At 43.4% G+C, this 14,566-nt stretch overlaps 1 protein-coding gene across 2 annotated transcripts in view; it reads right to left on the minus strand.

Moving 5' to 3' along the window:
- The window catches only part of PPP4R3B (protein phosphatase 4 regulatory subunit 3B), a 68,377-nt gene extending 59,370 nt beyond the window's left edge, over positions 1-9,007 (minus strand). Inside the window, exons 1-2 of one of the 2 annotated variants that reach the window (XM_077813955.1) lie at positions 8,639-9,007; positions 7,273-7,328 (exon numbers count right to left, since the gene is read on the minus strand). In XM_077813955.1, the coding sequence (XP_077670081.1) occupies positions 7,273-7,328; positions 8,639-8,780 (198 nt within the window). In that variant the 5' untranslated portion in view covers positions 8,781-9,007. The remainder of the gene's footprint in view (positions 1-7,272; positions 7,329-8,638) is intronic. The other variant, XM_077813954.1, reaches the window with a different exon arrangement.
- Between the last annotated feature and the right edge of the window lie 5,559 nt (positions 9,008-14,566).

A 14,566-nucleotide genomic window follows, 5' to 3' on the forward strand; every position in this document is an offset into this window, starting at 1 on the left:
AAAACTTTTCCATATTTATAAAAATACACAAATATGAGATTAAATGTTCTCTGAAATGAAAATATGAATGTAACACAATTTGGGAAATAATTCCACACATGTTCCAAATGTATAACTTTAAACACAGATCAACTTTAACTCAAAGAAACAAGGTGGATAAAAATGATTTTTTTTAAAAAGAGGATTTTAATGTTATTAAAATTTTTAAAAATAAACCTATTTAAAATTAAAATTGCAATTATAGCAACCTTTGTTATGGTTTAAACTCACTCTTTAATTTTAATTAATTTAATTTTAATTAAAAATAAAAGCAGTATATATTTACTACTAAAGTTTTAAAGACAATTAAATCACTGAACTAGCAGAAGCCCTCTCTAAGCTCCTGTAACCAGAGTCTACCAAAGTGCTAAACCAGCTTTCGACAACAACAGCCCTTCTTCTGCAGGTTCAAAGAGAATATTTTCTTCATTTCAGTTTATTTAATTAGTTCAGTTCAATTAGTTCATTCAAAAGTTGAAGACTAATAAGTTGAGAAACCTGGAAAGCTGGTTTTCCTTTCTGAATAAAAAACTAGGTGAGAGAATGAGACCTACTAGTTCTAAAATCTCAAAGCACATGGTGGCAAGAAACAATCAGTTCAATTCATTAACTGCATATAAGACGTATCGTGCTAAAACATGTTTTTCATTTAAAAATTAATAATCATCTTTTTTTAAACGTATCCAGCACATTTAAGGTATTTTCATTTAGCTAATTTTAAATAACTTTAACATCCCCCTTTTTTGCATTTTAATTTCATTAAAATTCCCATTCAAATGGTGCTTGACACAAAGCACAAGTAAAAAAATTAATCTAGTAAATTAGAAATGCATTATTCACCGTTTTCTAACAAATGTATTAAGAATCTGAATCCATGACATGAATGGTGTAACGACTTAAATAAATGTGTACAAATATAGTGTTTCTTCCTGGTTTGCAGAAAACCAACCTTTCTTTAGGAAAATAACTACAAAGTACAAATGCAAAATACAATTAAAATAAATTATTTAAATGATTAAAATTGCTTTGATTTAAATCATTCCACCTGTGAAGAGGCAAATCTTTTAGAACTACAAGTTTATATACTGTACAATATATTTTTTAACAAGTTATTCATTAAGTTACTCTACGATGATACTGGAGTTATGTATTTTTAGTCAGGACTTGTCTATACAAACACAAGTTCATGGCAGTCTGCGGTGTAAATCTACCTCACACTACCCAGCTGTGCCACGCCCTAAGTGCCCATGTGGACGCTGCTACTGTACTCTACAAGTTCCCTAGTTGATTTTTTTCCTCTGTAATAACTCATCCTGCCCACTCGTGTTAGCAAACAGTGAACCCAAAGGAGTAGAGGGATCCTTTTAATTTACTGGACAGATTCAAGGAAAAATAATCCTTGCAAAAGTTTCTTGTTACGATGAAGACAAACCTTTGCAGAGGGCTAAGTCCAGCCATAGCTAGGATCAAGCTCAGCTCCACTGACATCCATTTACAAAAATGCTAGCTACTTTATAAGGAGGCGATACCTAGTTTTTCTTGGTTTTGGGGGGATGCTGTGGTGATAATATATATTTAATGATGTGGAGATATATATTAAGAAATTGCAACTTTGAAGACCGTGAAAAAGAAACAGGCCTTCTAACGGTAGACAAACAGAGAAACTTATGCAAAGAAGTTAAGTAGTTTTGCAGTAGAACTACATACTAAAATTTAGGGAACTGAATAGATCAGGAGTTGGTAATACCACCTAAAGTCTCATCTCTGAATTAATAGTGACCAAAACTCAACATGGGGAAAATCCATACCAGGAACAGGAAACTGAGGCATCTTATAGCATTTCTCCCTAATAATTACTTGGGCCAAACCAACATAATGTCTCTTGCAGTAAAACAGGTTGATTGTTTGGCCCACAAATAGATGTCCCAGCAGAGGCGGAGTACCAGCCACAGGTCATAGACCAAACCAGCCCAGCCCTGGCCTCCATCAGAGGGCAGCACGGAACCCTGTGAAGCCATGGCAGCTCCCCCTCCTCTGGCCATCAAGCACTTTCCGAAACCCTATTTGTGAGGTGTTCCAGTATAAAGTGGAGCCATCACAAGACACTGCTGAGTGGGTCAACATTATCTTTGGTACACCACTCTCACTGGGCTGAAGCAGATGTCTGCCTACAGTGTGTTTGACTTCACTAGACTTTATTGCCTTGAATTAGGGCTTCTCTTTTTGGGAAAGTTTACCAGTTAATTCAGACCAATACAGTTAAACCAATATAGTTATAGTGGTATAACTCACTGTATGGACACTCTTATTCTGAAAGCTTTTTCCTGTTTGGTTTAAACCACTTCCAAAGTAACGTTAGCTAAACCCAAAAAGCCACTATTGCTCCAGAAAATCCACACACGGAATCATACTAGTATAACTATGTAAGGGCTTGTCTACATTGGCAAGTCTCTGCACGTAAAGCAGCTTTTTGTGCTCAAACTAAAGACGTGTACACGCTGCCAAGCCACTTTGCGTGCAGAAACTCCTCAGTTGCAGTGCTGAGGAAAAAAACCAAACCAAAACATAAAAACCACCTCAACGAGAGTTGTAAGGCTATTAGCGCAGAGGCTCCAGCGCTCTATTGCCAGTGTAGACACTTGATTGCTTTCTGTGCTGTAATTGGCCTCCTGAGCTGTCCCACAATGCCTCAAGTAACCGCTCTGCTCATTGTTATGAACTTGGCTGCCCTGGAGACATGCTCCCCTCCCCTTTCAAAGCACTGTTTCTGACAGCCCTTGTCTGCTGATCTGCTCTGGGACACAAAGCACACCATTACTGTGGAATGCTCGTGCTGTTGAACACAGAGGAGCATCGTGCGTGTACGTACGCCTGCCCCGTCCCAGAACCGGTTGCTTCCTTCTGCTGTCTGAACTTACAAGACAGCATACTGACAAACACTCTGTCCCTCTCCCTGTTCATTCATTCATAGACACACACACTCTTCCCCCTCCCACACTTCAGTTGAAAAGCAGCTGGCAATGTAGTAGGATGCCCATGGAACAATAGGATTGGGAAACCTGCATCATGTGACACTGTGCCCGCCCCATGAGGTATTGCAAACCCTTCCCAAAGCACCCTGCGGCCAGTTGCACAGTGGAATAGCTACCACAATGCACTGTTTTCTTTGCCGTTTCAAGAGCTGCTAATGTGGATGCGCTCCAGCGTCACAAGGAGCGCAGTGTGGACACACAACAGCAGTTTAGTTCCAGCATTTTAATAAAAGTGTATAACTTGTGGTGCAGAAACTTGCCAGTGCAGACATACCCTAAGTTTAAATTTATACCTTTCCTTAGCTTATACCAGTATAATTTTACTGTGTAGACAAGACAGACATTGCCAGTTAACTTGAGGTACTTCAAACATTTGTAAAGGCTAGGCTGGACACCCCAAACACATTTGAGTGAGGCGCTAAGTGTTTTTTCTTCTTCCTATGGATCACTGAATTGTCCGGGGAGTTTACAAAAATAACTTAGCAATTAACCCATGGTTTAAAAAAACAGGTGGGGGGCTACCTAGTTTTGACATTCTCCAGAGATGCACTGGGTGTCTTCCATGGGAATGAAAAAGGAGAAAAGGAAAGAATGCCATAGAGCTGTCACTGCTCCTCCCTGCCTTCTTATCTCAGAAGCACCTGATCTAGCTCTCTTCTGTGCATAGAATAGAAAAATGATCAAGCCCATCACCATTTAACAGGTGTTCATTATGTTGAAGGCCACCTATTTAGTCCCTGACAGACAGATTCCTCATAACATAAAGAGAGCACACAACTACCATACTTAGGCCATGTTTACACAGTGACTGCTACAGTGGCATAGCTGTGGTGCTGGTCCTATGTAGAATGTTTTTTTCTGTTGCTGTACATAATCCACCTCCCTGAGAGGAAGTCACTAGGTTCACAGAAGAATTCTTCCTATCTGTGTCTATACCAGAGGTTAGGTCAGCATGGCTATGGTTTTCAAGGGTATGAATTTTTCTCACCCCTGAGAGCCAGCTATGTCAACCTAACTTTTAATTAAGGCCTTAGCATCATTGCCAAAGACTGAAGAGGCACAGAAACTTAATTACTTTCTCATTTTAAGATAGGGCTTCTCTTCAATGCAAAGTTAATTCCTGCTGAAGCTTGAATGTTGCCCCTAATTTGACGCTGATCCACACACAAAAAATCCTTCACTCAAGTACAGTGCTGCTTGAGTTGGCGGGCACAACAGGGAGTGTAGGCTAAAACCCAAATGAACACAAATCGTCAGTTGCTAACATGACCACTTCGAAGTGTGGATACAGGCTAGCGCGACTCAAACGCAGCTAGTCTTCCAATACTTTCCACAATCCCCCAGCTATCTCCCCTCCACCTCTGTGCACTCCTCTTAGGGGGAAAAAAAACAAACAAAAAAAAACCACACTGCTGCTTTCTCATGGGAACAAGTCAGTACAAAAATGTCCACCACTGCATCTCATACCCTACATCAGCCTCCTTCTTCCAAAAGGAGAGTCCCATGCCCAATCTCTGGCATAAACTAATTTTAATGTAGTGTTGCCAGACTAACACCACTTCTGCGCACATGCCCAGAAAGAACAGACAAGTTCTTCTACAATACACTGAAAAAGAATTTATAGAGTGACTCAGCATACTGAAGCACTAAGAACCATAGGATGTGCCCCCAGAAGCCTAAGTGCCATACACGAATACTGTGCCACTACAAACACGACAACTCAAGTGTTATTTCACAATGTGGTCGCTCTCACTAGAGCTAACTTGAGAGGAGTAACTTGAGTGAAGATTAATCAACTTAACTCTATATGGAAGACATACCCCAAATCATGGTTAAACACACTCCTGCAGCAGTGTGGAGTACTCTACATTGCTGATGCCTATGCTGTTTCAGATTCTGTAGTCAATCTGCACTTTTCACATGACAAATTTTTTTTCATAAAGAGAAAATATCCCTAAATATATTAAATGCAATAGTTCCTCTAAAAATTAACCTGGAAGCATTTTTTAAATTTTATTTTAAAAATCAAGTTTACATGTGTTTTTTCAGCAAAATGAGCATTGGGCCTTTTCAACTCAAGTCTACAATTTGTTTTTGCCTACTGTAATTTGAAGATAATTTTTTCTGCAGCATGTGTCAATACAAACTTAGGTACATCCACACCACAAATGCAGGTGTAACTACAGTGTGGGTAGAGATATCACTGCTAAGTTGAATCTAGCTAGTTCAGGTAATAATTACAATGAAGACATGGACCCTGGCATGGGGTTGCAACTTGAGTACTTACTCAGGGTCCATGTCAGGCTTGTGCTAGAGTGGCTAGCTGCACTGAAGCTCATGCTGCCACACATTCGCTACTATTGTTACCCAAGCTAGCATAGATATGCCTACCCGTGCTACAGTTATACCTTAATCTGCAGTACATACATACATACCCTTAGAAGAAGAGACAGAAGGTTAAATATTTTATTTGTGTATTTAACAGATTAAGAGTTTGCAAATATTTTCACTGTACAAGAAGTAAACAATTGCGCATCAGCATATGCCAGCAGTTCTCAAACTGTGGGTTGGGACCCCAAAGCGGGCTGGTGTGTAGACTTGCCCAAGCCCTGCCGCCTGAAGTCCCCAGGGCTGAAGTCCTATTGATTTTATATGGAAGGTTCTCAGACGCCAGAATCATAGGTGACAATATGAAATCTTAAAGAGAGAATTCAGAACAAACCAACACACCTGTTCAGCAATACAATCTGCATTCGGTATTGCATTCAGTATTAATTCTCTGTGCACTATCTCTACTGAACACAGAGTCCACTCCAAGGCTATCTTGATTTTCAAAACGCAGCATAAAAATGGACTCAACTATCATAGAATCATAGAATATCAGGATTTGAAGGGACCTCAGGAGGTCATCTAGTCCAACCCCCTGCTCAAAGCAGGACCAATCCCCAATTTTTGCCCCAAATCCCTAAATGGCCCCCTCAAGGATTTGGTTTAGCAGGCCAATGCTCAAACCACTGAGCTATCCCTCCCCCCATCTTAGAAACCATCCCTCTTCTCTGCAATCATGACCTCCCCACAACAGCTATACTCCACTGAAGCAATTAAACCACCATTCAGTAAGTAGAAACTTGTGACCATGGGAGATGAAGAACCTTCATGGGAACTTGAGCCAAGACTATGGAGCTCACTGCCAGATCAAATAATGTTGATCAATAATCTTGCTACATTCAGAACTAATGCAAACCTGTTTATTCAAGTTCTCTTGCAACAGTACCCGACAGTCTGATATTTTGGATTAATTAGAAAACCTCAGCTTGCCTCTTTGTGGCAAGGGTCAAAAAGTATTACTGTTTTTTACTGGTGGGAAGTGCTCAGAAACTATGGTAATGGATACTAATATGAGAACCTGGATAAAAGAGGTAGAGAATCTACTGTGGAGAAAAAGGGGGCGGATGGAAAAAGAAAAGCAGCAAAAAACCAATGAGGACAACATTTTCTATAACAGATAGGAAAAGACAAACGAAAAAAGGGAAGTAATAGAAGGGGAAAGAACAGGTAATAAAGGCAAGAGAAACATAGTACATGACTTTTTTAATGGATCACTAGAAGGTTGACAATATGTTAAATTCAGCGCCAAACTGTTTTATTCTTTTGATTTACAGAAGGCATGCCTTCAAAAGATGGTGGTGTGCAAGTGTATTTAACCCTGGCTAGTCAGCTTAGTTTGGTCAGGCTAGCAGGTGGGCCTGAACAATAATAAAAAAAGCCACATTGTAGAGGCAGATTCCTTGATGTCATTTTCAGAAAAAGAACTAAAGAAATAACCCGTATGTTGAAATGCTGCTGGTGGCGGCTTTATTTTCCTGTTTGAAATAATCACTTAATTCAATATTGGGTTAATAGCAAAAATAAAAAAGGAATCAATTATATGTATACTCCATATTTAAGTATCCTTCCTTTCATGAGTTCAAGATATTCCCCAAAATGCCTATCAACCAACAGCCCCTTTCACCAAACACCTTGAATTATAGCATTAATAGAAGTACAATTTTTCAAAGTTTGCAAACAATTTTTCAACCTACACAGAAAACAAACATCAGCAAATCTATACAGTGAACCTTTTGCCCTTTTCTGTAAATCAGCATTCATTTTTGTGCCAAATTCAGTGCAAAATGATAGGACAAAGGAAGCTGGTACTTGCCTGCTGTTTTTGATATGCAGTGTTTGGATTTATCTTTGATTCCAACAATAGAGAACCTGAAAAGGTAATAAGGAATTATATTTAGGAAGTTTAATAAAACAAACATCTCCATGGCCCTCACAACTGGCCATGTGCCAATAAATATATTATTTTCTAATTAATCCAAATCTTCTAGCCAGTCCAAGAGAATATTTTGCATTTTAATGGAAATCTCTACACCTTCTGAATAAGCCAGGTAACAGGCAAAGCCAAAATAAAATATTTGGATTTAAATTTAAAACACAATTTCATTTACTTTAGACTCCATGTTCTGTGTATTGCTATTTTTCTGCTATCCTGTATAGTAATCTGACAATTGTGAAGAACGTTTTATAAATCAATGCTAACTACTACTAAACAACAAGCAATTTATAATAAAAATTTACTTGCCCACACACGAATGTGCATTTTTTTGCTCATATCTCCTTGAGGTGCCCTTCAGAAATGAAAAATCTAGACTCTATAAACCCAAAGACTTTATTTTGTGTAAGTAACATATGTATCCTGGCAACAAGTCCAGAGTAATCTATACCAGACCTCAGAAGGTTTATTTAGCACATTAGCACCTGTCAGCTGACAAAGCTGACACTATGATTTTTTTCTTCTTAAAAGATATTTTTCTAGGTGAACTGAAATACACAAGTGAAAAAAACAAAAAGCAAGTAAACAAAAAAAACCCACACCAGCAGGAGTTTCACCTTTCCAAAACAGAGAATTTATTTACAAAAAGATATTCCCTGCATGGACCAGAAAAAAGGAAAACCACTGGGGAGATGGGGAACCCCCCACAGAATATTGATTAATCTGGGAATGTTAAAAAAAAAAAAAAAGAAAATTGAACAAGGGGTGTCACTTAAATAGACTTCTTCGTCACTCACTGCTAGGTTAGGGCTGGCAGACTCAGTCACTGGTGGTAACGTTAAGGAAGCGTTTGGAGTCACTTCAGTGTAGACCACTCTCGGCCTCACTGGAGAAGGAAAGTTTGGAGGCAGGAGGAAGAAGCCATAGAGACGCTGCCTCTCAGGGAACGGGGGAGACTCCCTCTCATAAGCCCGACCCATGGAGGAATGGAGTGTCAATCCCTGGGGCTTTGTCAGACTAGGAGGCTGTGGCGGGGTCAGTGTTTGCGGGTCGCTGGACGGGGGAGTTGTCACATTTTCTCCCCTTCCCCAGACCCGTTGTCCCAGCAGCCAGGCCCAACCCTGTGAATGTGTAAGCCGGGTAACGACCGGACAGGGTGGGAAGGGCACCACGGGGGCCAAGCCGCAGGCCCCCTTCCCGGCAGGCAGGGCCTAGGCCTCCCCGCAGCTCCTGGCTCCGCTCTCACCGTCCGACTCGGCCCGCACCAGCAGCGACATCCCCTTGAGCCGCTCCACGTAGGTGGAGGAGACGTGCCCGGTACCCCTGTCGTCCCATTGCCGGTCCTCATTGAGGGTATAGACCTTCACCCGCCGCCGGGTGTCCGACATGGTGGAGCCCGACCAGGGTCTCCACGCCGGCTCGCCGCCTCCGCGGGGTCGGGGAGTCGCTCACGGGCAGAGCGGGGTCTTTAACACTCCACTTTTCATGGCTCCCTGAAGAGGGGAAAGTTGAGCCCCCAGCCCGGCCCCCTCACTCCTCGCCGCAGCCTCAGCAGCTACCACAGCGCGGCCGCCATCTTGTAACCCGACTCTCCTGTCTTTCTCTTCCTTTCAGTAGCGCGTGCCACGGGCTCCACTCGCAGGGGCTACGGTGGCCGAGAGCTCACGCGCTGCTTCTGAGAGGACGGAGGGGGCGGGCTATAATAGCCGCCCTTGAGTCCGCCTTCCCCTCTCCAACACACTATAGCAACCTCCCACCACTGACCTCAGCCCCTTCCCCCCTTTCTGAGTCCAGGGACAGAATCGACCCCTGTCCCCCATTCAGAGGTGCTGGAACTAAGCATGCAGTAGCACCCCTGTCTTGAAGTAGGTTTCAAAGTAGCAGCTGTGTTAGTCTGTATTCGCAAAAAGAAAAGGAGGACTTATGGCACTTTAGAGACTAACAAATTTATTTGAGCATAAGCTTTCGTGAGCTACAGCTCACTTCATCGGATGCATGTAGTAGAAAATACAGTGGGGAGATTTGTATACACAGAGAACATGAAACAATAGGTGTTACCATACACACTGCAATGAGAGTGATCAGTAAAGTGAGCTATTACCAGCAGGAGAGGAAAAAAAAAAAACCTTTTGTAGTGATAATCAAGGTGGGCCATTTCCAGCAGTTGTTTCCATCACATAGGGTTCACAATTTGGTTCAATGGCTCCTAGGGCCCTGAGCACACTGTCATAGAATCATAGAATATCAGGGTTGGAAAGGACCTCAGGAGGTCATCTAGTCCAACAACTTGCTCAATGCAGGACCAAGCCCCAATTTTTGCCCCAGATCCCTAAATGGCCCCCTCAAGGATTGAACTCACAACCCTGGATTTAGCAGGGCAATGCTCAAACCACTGAGCTATCCCTCCCCCATAAGCTATCCCTGTTCCCATGAACTAAGTCCCCCAATGACACCCCCCCCCCTCAGCTTGGACCCTAATGGAATCTAACACCAGCCCCCGAGACACTTGCTGACCCACCTCTCTCCACTTCATGGGGGGTGGGGGGAGCGGGAGAGCAGAGCTCTGATGGACCGTAACCTTGTCATGGTGGAGAGGGTTATATGGGCTAAAGACCCTCAGGGCTATCATACTCCTGGTAGAGTCCCGCTTGGTGAGCAAGTCTGAGGCGAAGCTCCTGCCTAACACCTGTCCAAACTTAACAAGATCCCAAGGGTGGATCAGGTGCATATAGAGAACCTTTTAGTACTCTGCAGCTGTGAAGGTGAGTGAGGGCTGCAGCAGGAGGGAGGCCCCTGGTTGTCTTGGATCTCCTTGTCCCTGGGTCAGGGTTTTCCTCCTGCCAAGTCTCATGTGGTCACCACCTGCACACCGGTTTCCCCACATTAAAAGATTTCACACGCAGGCCTCTGCCAAAGGGCTCATACCCACACAATCTCTGTGGCGACGGACAAGTGTCGGTGAAGACAAGAGCAGTAATCTCTGGGAGTCTTTAGTCATAAATCTGCACATAGGTGACAGCCATGTGACAATAGTCTTGCGCTTGGATGAGACAGAAGTGCATTTCGGCAGCAGAGGCTGTGACTGAACAGGCCTTTTTCGGATCCCCTCTGCACACCCAAACATAGGCTGTCTCATACTCTTCTGACTGGATCAACGCATCCCGTGGGATCACTCAACTCTGCAGCCGAAACAAAGATATAAGACAATGAATTTCGCCACCTGGAATGTCCACACTCTTATGGACTCTCACCACAGTGAATACCCAGAAAGAAGAACTGCCATAATTGCCAGAGAACTGGCAAGACTCAACATTGACATTGCAGCTCTTAGTGAGACCCACCGGGCTGATAAGCACCAATTAAAAGAGGACAGAGGTGGCTACACCTTCTTTTGGAAAGGAAAGCCACCTGAAGAGAGACGCATTCACAGGATTGGCTTTGCCACCAAAAATAACATAGCCAGTCTGCTTTTGGAGCTTCCCGGGCGGGGATCAGCGAGCGTCTCATGACTGTTCAGCTCAAGCTCAGCAACAGCCAATATGCTAGTCATCAGTGCATACGCCCCAACACCTGATGATGAGGAAGACAACAAGGAACAGTTTTATAGTGCTCTTGATGCAGTCCTCACAGCCACACCTAAGGCAGACAAACTCAATCTCGGGAGATTTCAATGCCAGAGTCAGATGGGACTCCCAACTCTGGAACAGCACAATAGGCAAAGAAGGGGTGAGAAATGTAAACCCCAATAGTATTCTCCTCCTCAGAAAATGTGTGACGCGTGACCTGCTCATCACAAATTCCGTCTTTAGGCAGAGTAACAAATTTAAGACCACCTGGAAACATCCTCAGTCCAAACACTGGCACCTCCTTGACTATGTTATAGTCAGAGCTTGAGATTACGCCGTCTGTATAACACGAGCCATGAGAGGTAGAGATCACTGTTGGACAGACCATTGATTAGTAAGATCAATAATGTACCTGCAGCTTGCTCGACCACACCGCAAACACCCAAAGACTAAGCGAAAGCGGTGCAATGTCAAAGCACTTCAGGACCAAGCCACCTGTGAGATGCAACGGCTCAGAGACCAAACCATTCATCATTCACACTGGTGTCAAGCAGGGCTGTGTCATTGCTCCAACACTCTTCTCCATTTACCTTGCTATGGTCCTGATTCTCATCCATGATCTCCTTCCCAATGGAATATGGATGGCAAACTCCTCAATCTCTGACATCTCTAAACAAAATCTAAGATCACAAGTATTGGCATCATTGACCATCAATATGCAGATGACTACGTCATTCTCAGAAACACAGAGGCTGACCTGCAAAGTACCCTAAATCTTTTTGCAGATGCCTATCACAGCCTGGGTGTCTGTCTCAACATCGGGAAAACCAAGGTACTCTACTAGTCCTCGCCTGCACAAACTATTCTTCGTACTCCACAAATCACCATCAGTGGAGAACCCTGGAAAACATGGACCATTTTCCATACCTTGGCAGCCACCTCTCCCAAACAGCCAGCATTGACACAGAAATTGAATACAGGATCTGTGGTGCCAGCACATCCTTTGGAAGACTACTCAAATGAGTCTTCAGTGATAGGGATCTGCAAACAGGCACCAAGATCTTGGTTTAGAAGCCAGTTGTCATCTCCACCCTTCTCTATGGGTGAGAGAGACTTGGGTAACCTACAGACAACATGTTAAGCAGCTGGAGTGGTTCCAACAGCGCTGCCTCAGGTGGATTCTCAGGATCAGCTGGGAAGACTGATGCACTAACATCAGTGTTCTCTCTGCAGCCAACATCAGCAGTATAGAAGTCCAGGTCATGCAGCTCTGCTGCGTTGGCCACTGTGTATGTATGCCTGACACTCGCCTCTCGAAACAAGTACTCTTCTTTCAGTTAAGTCAGGGAAGAAGGGCTCGTGGAGGGCAGCGGAAGCACTTCAAAAACATATTGAAAGTACACCTTAAAAAGGAAGGCATCAACCCAACAAACTGGGAGGACTCGGTGCGGAACAGAACACAGTGGTGCCACACCATACATCAAAAAGCCACAGCTCACTTTGAGAACAGATATGCTCATAAGACAGAGAAGCGACAGAGGAGGAAAGAAAGGGCACACAGTCCAGCCAACAACTATGTCTCCTCCAAGATTACACCCGTCAAAGCTGGGGGAAAATTTGTAGGGCACAAATTGGGCTCTTCGGCCACTTAAAAACCCACCAATGAACCCCCTTGGTAGGCAGACATCCTTGCATCGAGGGATAGCTGAAGAAGCGTAAGACCCAAACTCTAGTGCTTTTGCTCACTATTTAAAAGGTCACCCACAACAAGGAACCATTTTAAGATTGTAAAGAACCTCAGTAGATACCCAGACTTTGGTACTGCTACTAATTAACATAAATATTCCTTGTAATACAATAAAAGGACTGTTCATTCCACCTTGAAACATATATAAGATGCCTACCAGCAAATCAAATAGAAATAAACCCCAAATCCCATCAATCCTCAGCCCACCTCTTCTGTAACAGCCTAAGCCAGTCTATACACAAACTTCAACAAAAATGACTAAATTGGTTTAAATTAATACTTTTTGTTATTTCAGGGTGTCTGTTTGTGGACAGTAGGCCATGTCTAATCTACGGCTACAGCACTGCTGCTGTATAGCCACAGTGTAGACATTTCCTGCATTAATGGATGGGGTTTTTCCATTGATGTAGTTAATCCACCACTCCAAGAGGAGGCAGCTTAGCCATGTGTAGATAAAGGGTTAGATCTACCTAACTACTGAGCTCAGGGTGCAAATTTTTTCAGAACCCTGAGTGACATAGCTAGGTCAATCTAATTATTAAGTGTAAACCAGGCCTTACTCTGAAATAAACACACAAACAAAATCAAAATAGGATATTATTCCAAAATAGAAATCTGCACCTTTTGTTATTTTGGGGCAAGTGTGTGCACAAATCAAAACCAGTTACAAATTTGTCCCAAAATAATGTATGCAGATCAGCCCACAGCTTGACCAGGAAGTAAACAAATCCAGATTCTTGCTGACCCAAGGGAGGAATGGATTGCAAAGTCACGACCTCCATGGAGAACATGCTGCTGGCAGCTCCCTCGAAAAGGCTCTAGCTTGAGCCTCTCCACTGATCTCATCTACAGTAGCATGCTTCTGTCTGCATGCCAATCTGTTCGTTAACTAAGACCTGGTCTATACTACAAAGTTAGGTTGACATAAGTCACCCTGCATCAACCTATTTGTGCATGTCCAGACTCAAATTTGTCTCTAACCAATGCCCTGCTAGTGACTTAGTAAAACCACCTCCTCAAATGGTAGAGCCACAGTCAACATACTGAGGTTGATGCAGTGCAAATGTAGAGACACTGCAATCCTTTGTCAACCCTAGCAATCCTCCAGCAGTTGTCCCACAATGCCCCATTCCCTGCCACAGTGACCAATCTGGTCATAATTTTAAACTCCACTGCTCAAGGGTCACAGAGACAAGAAGCCACTCTTTCAATCCCCTAGAATGTTTTTGAAATACTTTTTCCTGATTGGCAATTTGGTAAGTACACCTAGCAGCTCACCTTTGTTGTGTGCAAATACCCAACCGACCACGCTGGCTCCATGCAAACAGAATAGTGATATTACATGGACTCCTGCCTGGAGTAGACAGGAAGTATTGGATCTTCTGGGCCTACGGGGAGAAGAGACTGTGCAAGCACAGCTATGGGCCAGCCATAGAACTGTGGACATCTACAAGAAGAGTGCATGAAGAATGCAGGCAAAAGGGCATGAAAGGGATCAGCAGCAGTGCTGCGTTAAAGCAAAAGAACTTGACCATGGATACCATAAGGAAAGGGAGCACAACAGACTTGGTGCTGTACCACAGACCTGCCACTTATACGACGAACTACATGCCATAGTTGGTGGAGACTCCACCAGCACCCAGCAGACCACTGTGGATACCTCAGAAGACCCTGAGATAAAGATCCCTGCCATGAACAGTGAGAAGAAAGGTGGAGGGGAGACACGGTGGGGGACTCCAGCCATGCTGTGAGTGGAGACTTGTTTGAGACTCCGCCACAATCTAACCAGTCCCACCCAGGTAAGACAGGATGAGCCTGATGAAGGCAAAAGGAATGCATGACAGTGCTTTCATGCACTTTC

Source organism: Eretmochelys imbricata, chromosome 3, assembly GCF_965152235.1.
Source record: "Eretmochelys imbricata isolate rEreImb1 chromosome 3, rEreImb1.hap1, whole genome shotgun sequence".
Taxonomy (NCBI): domain Eukaryota; kingdom Metazoa; phylum Chordata; order Testudines; family Cheloniidae; genus Eretmochelys; species Eretmochelys imbricata.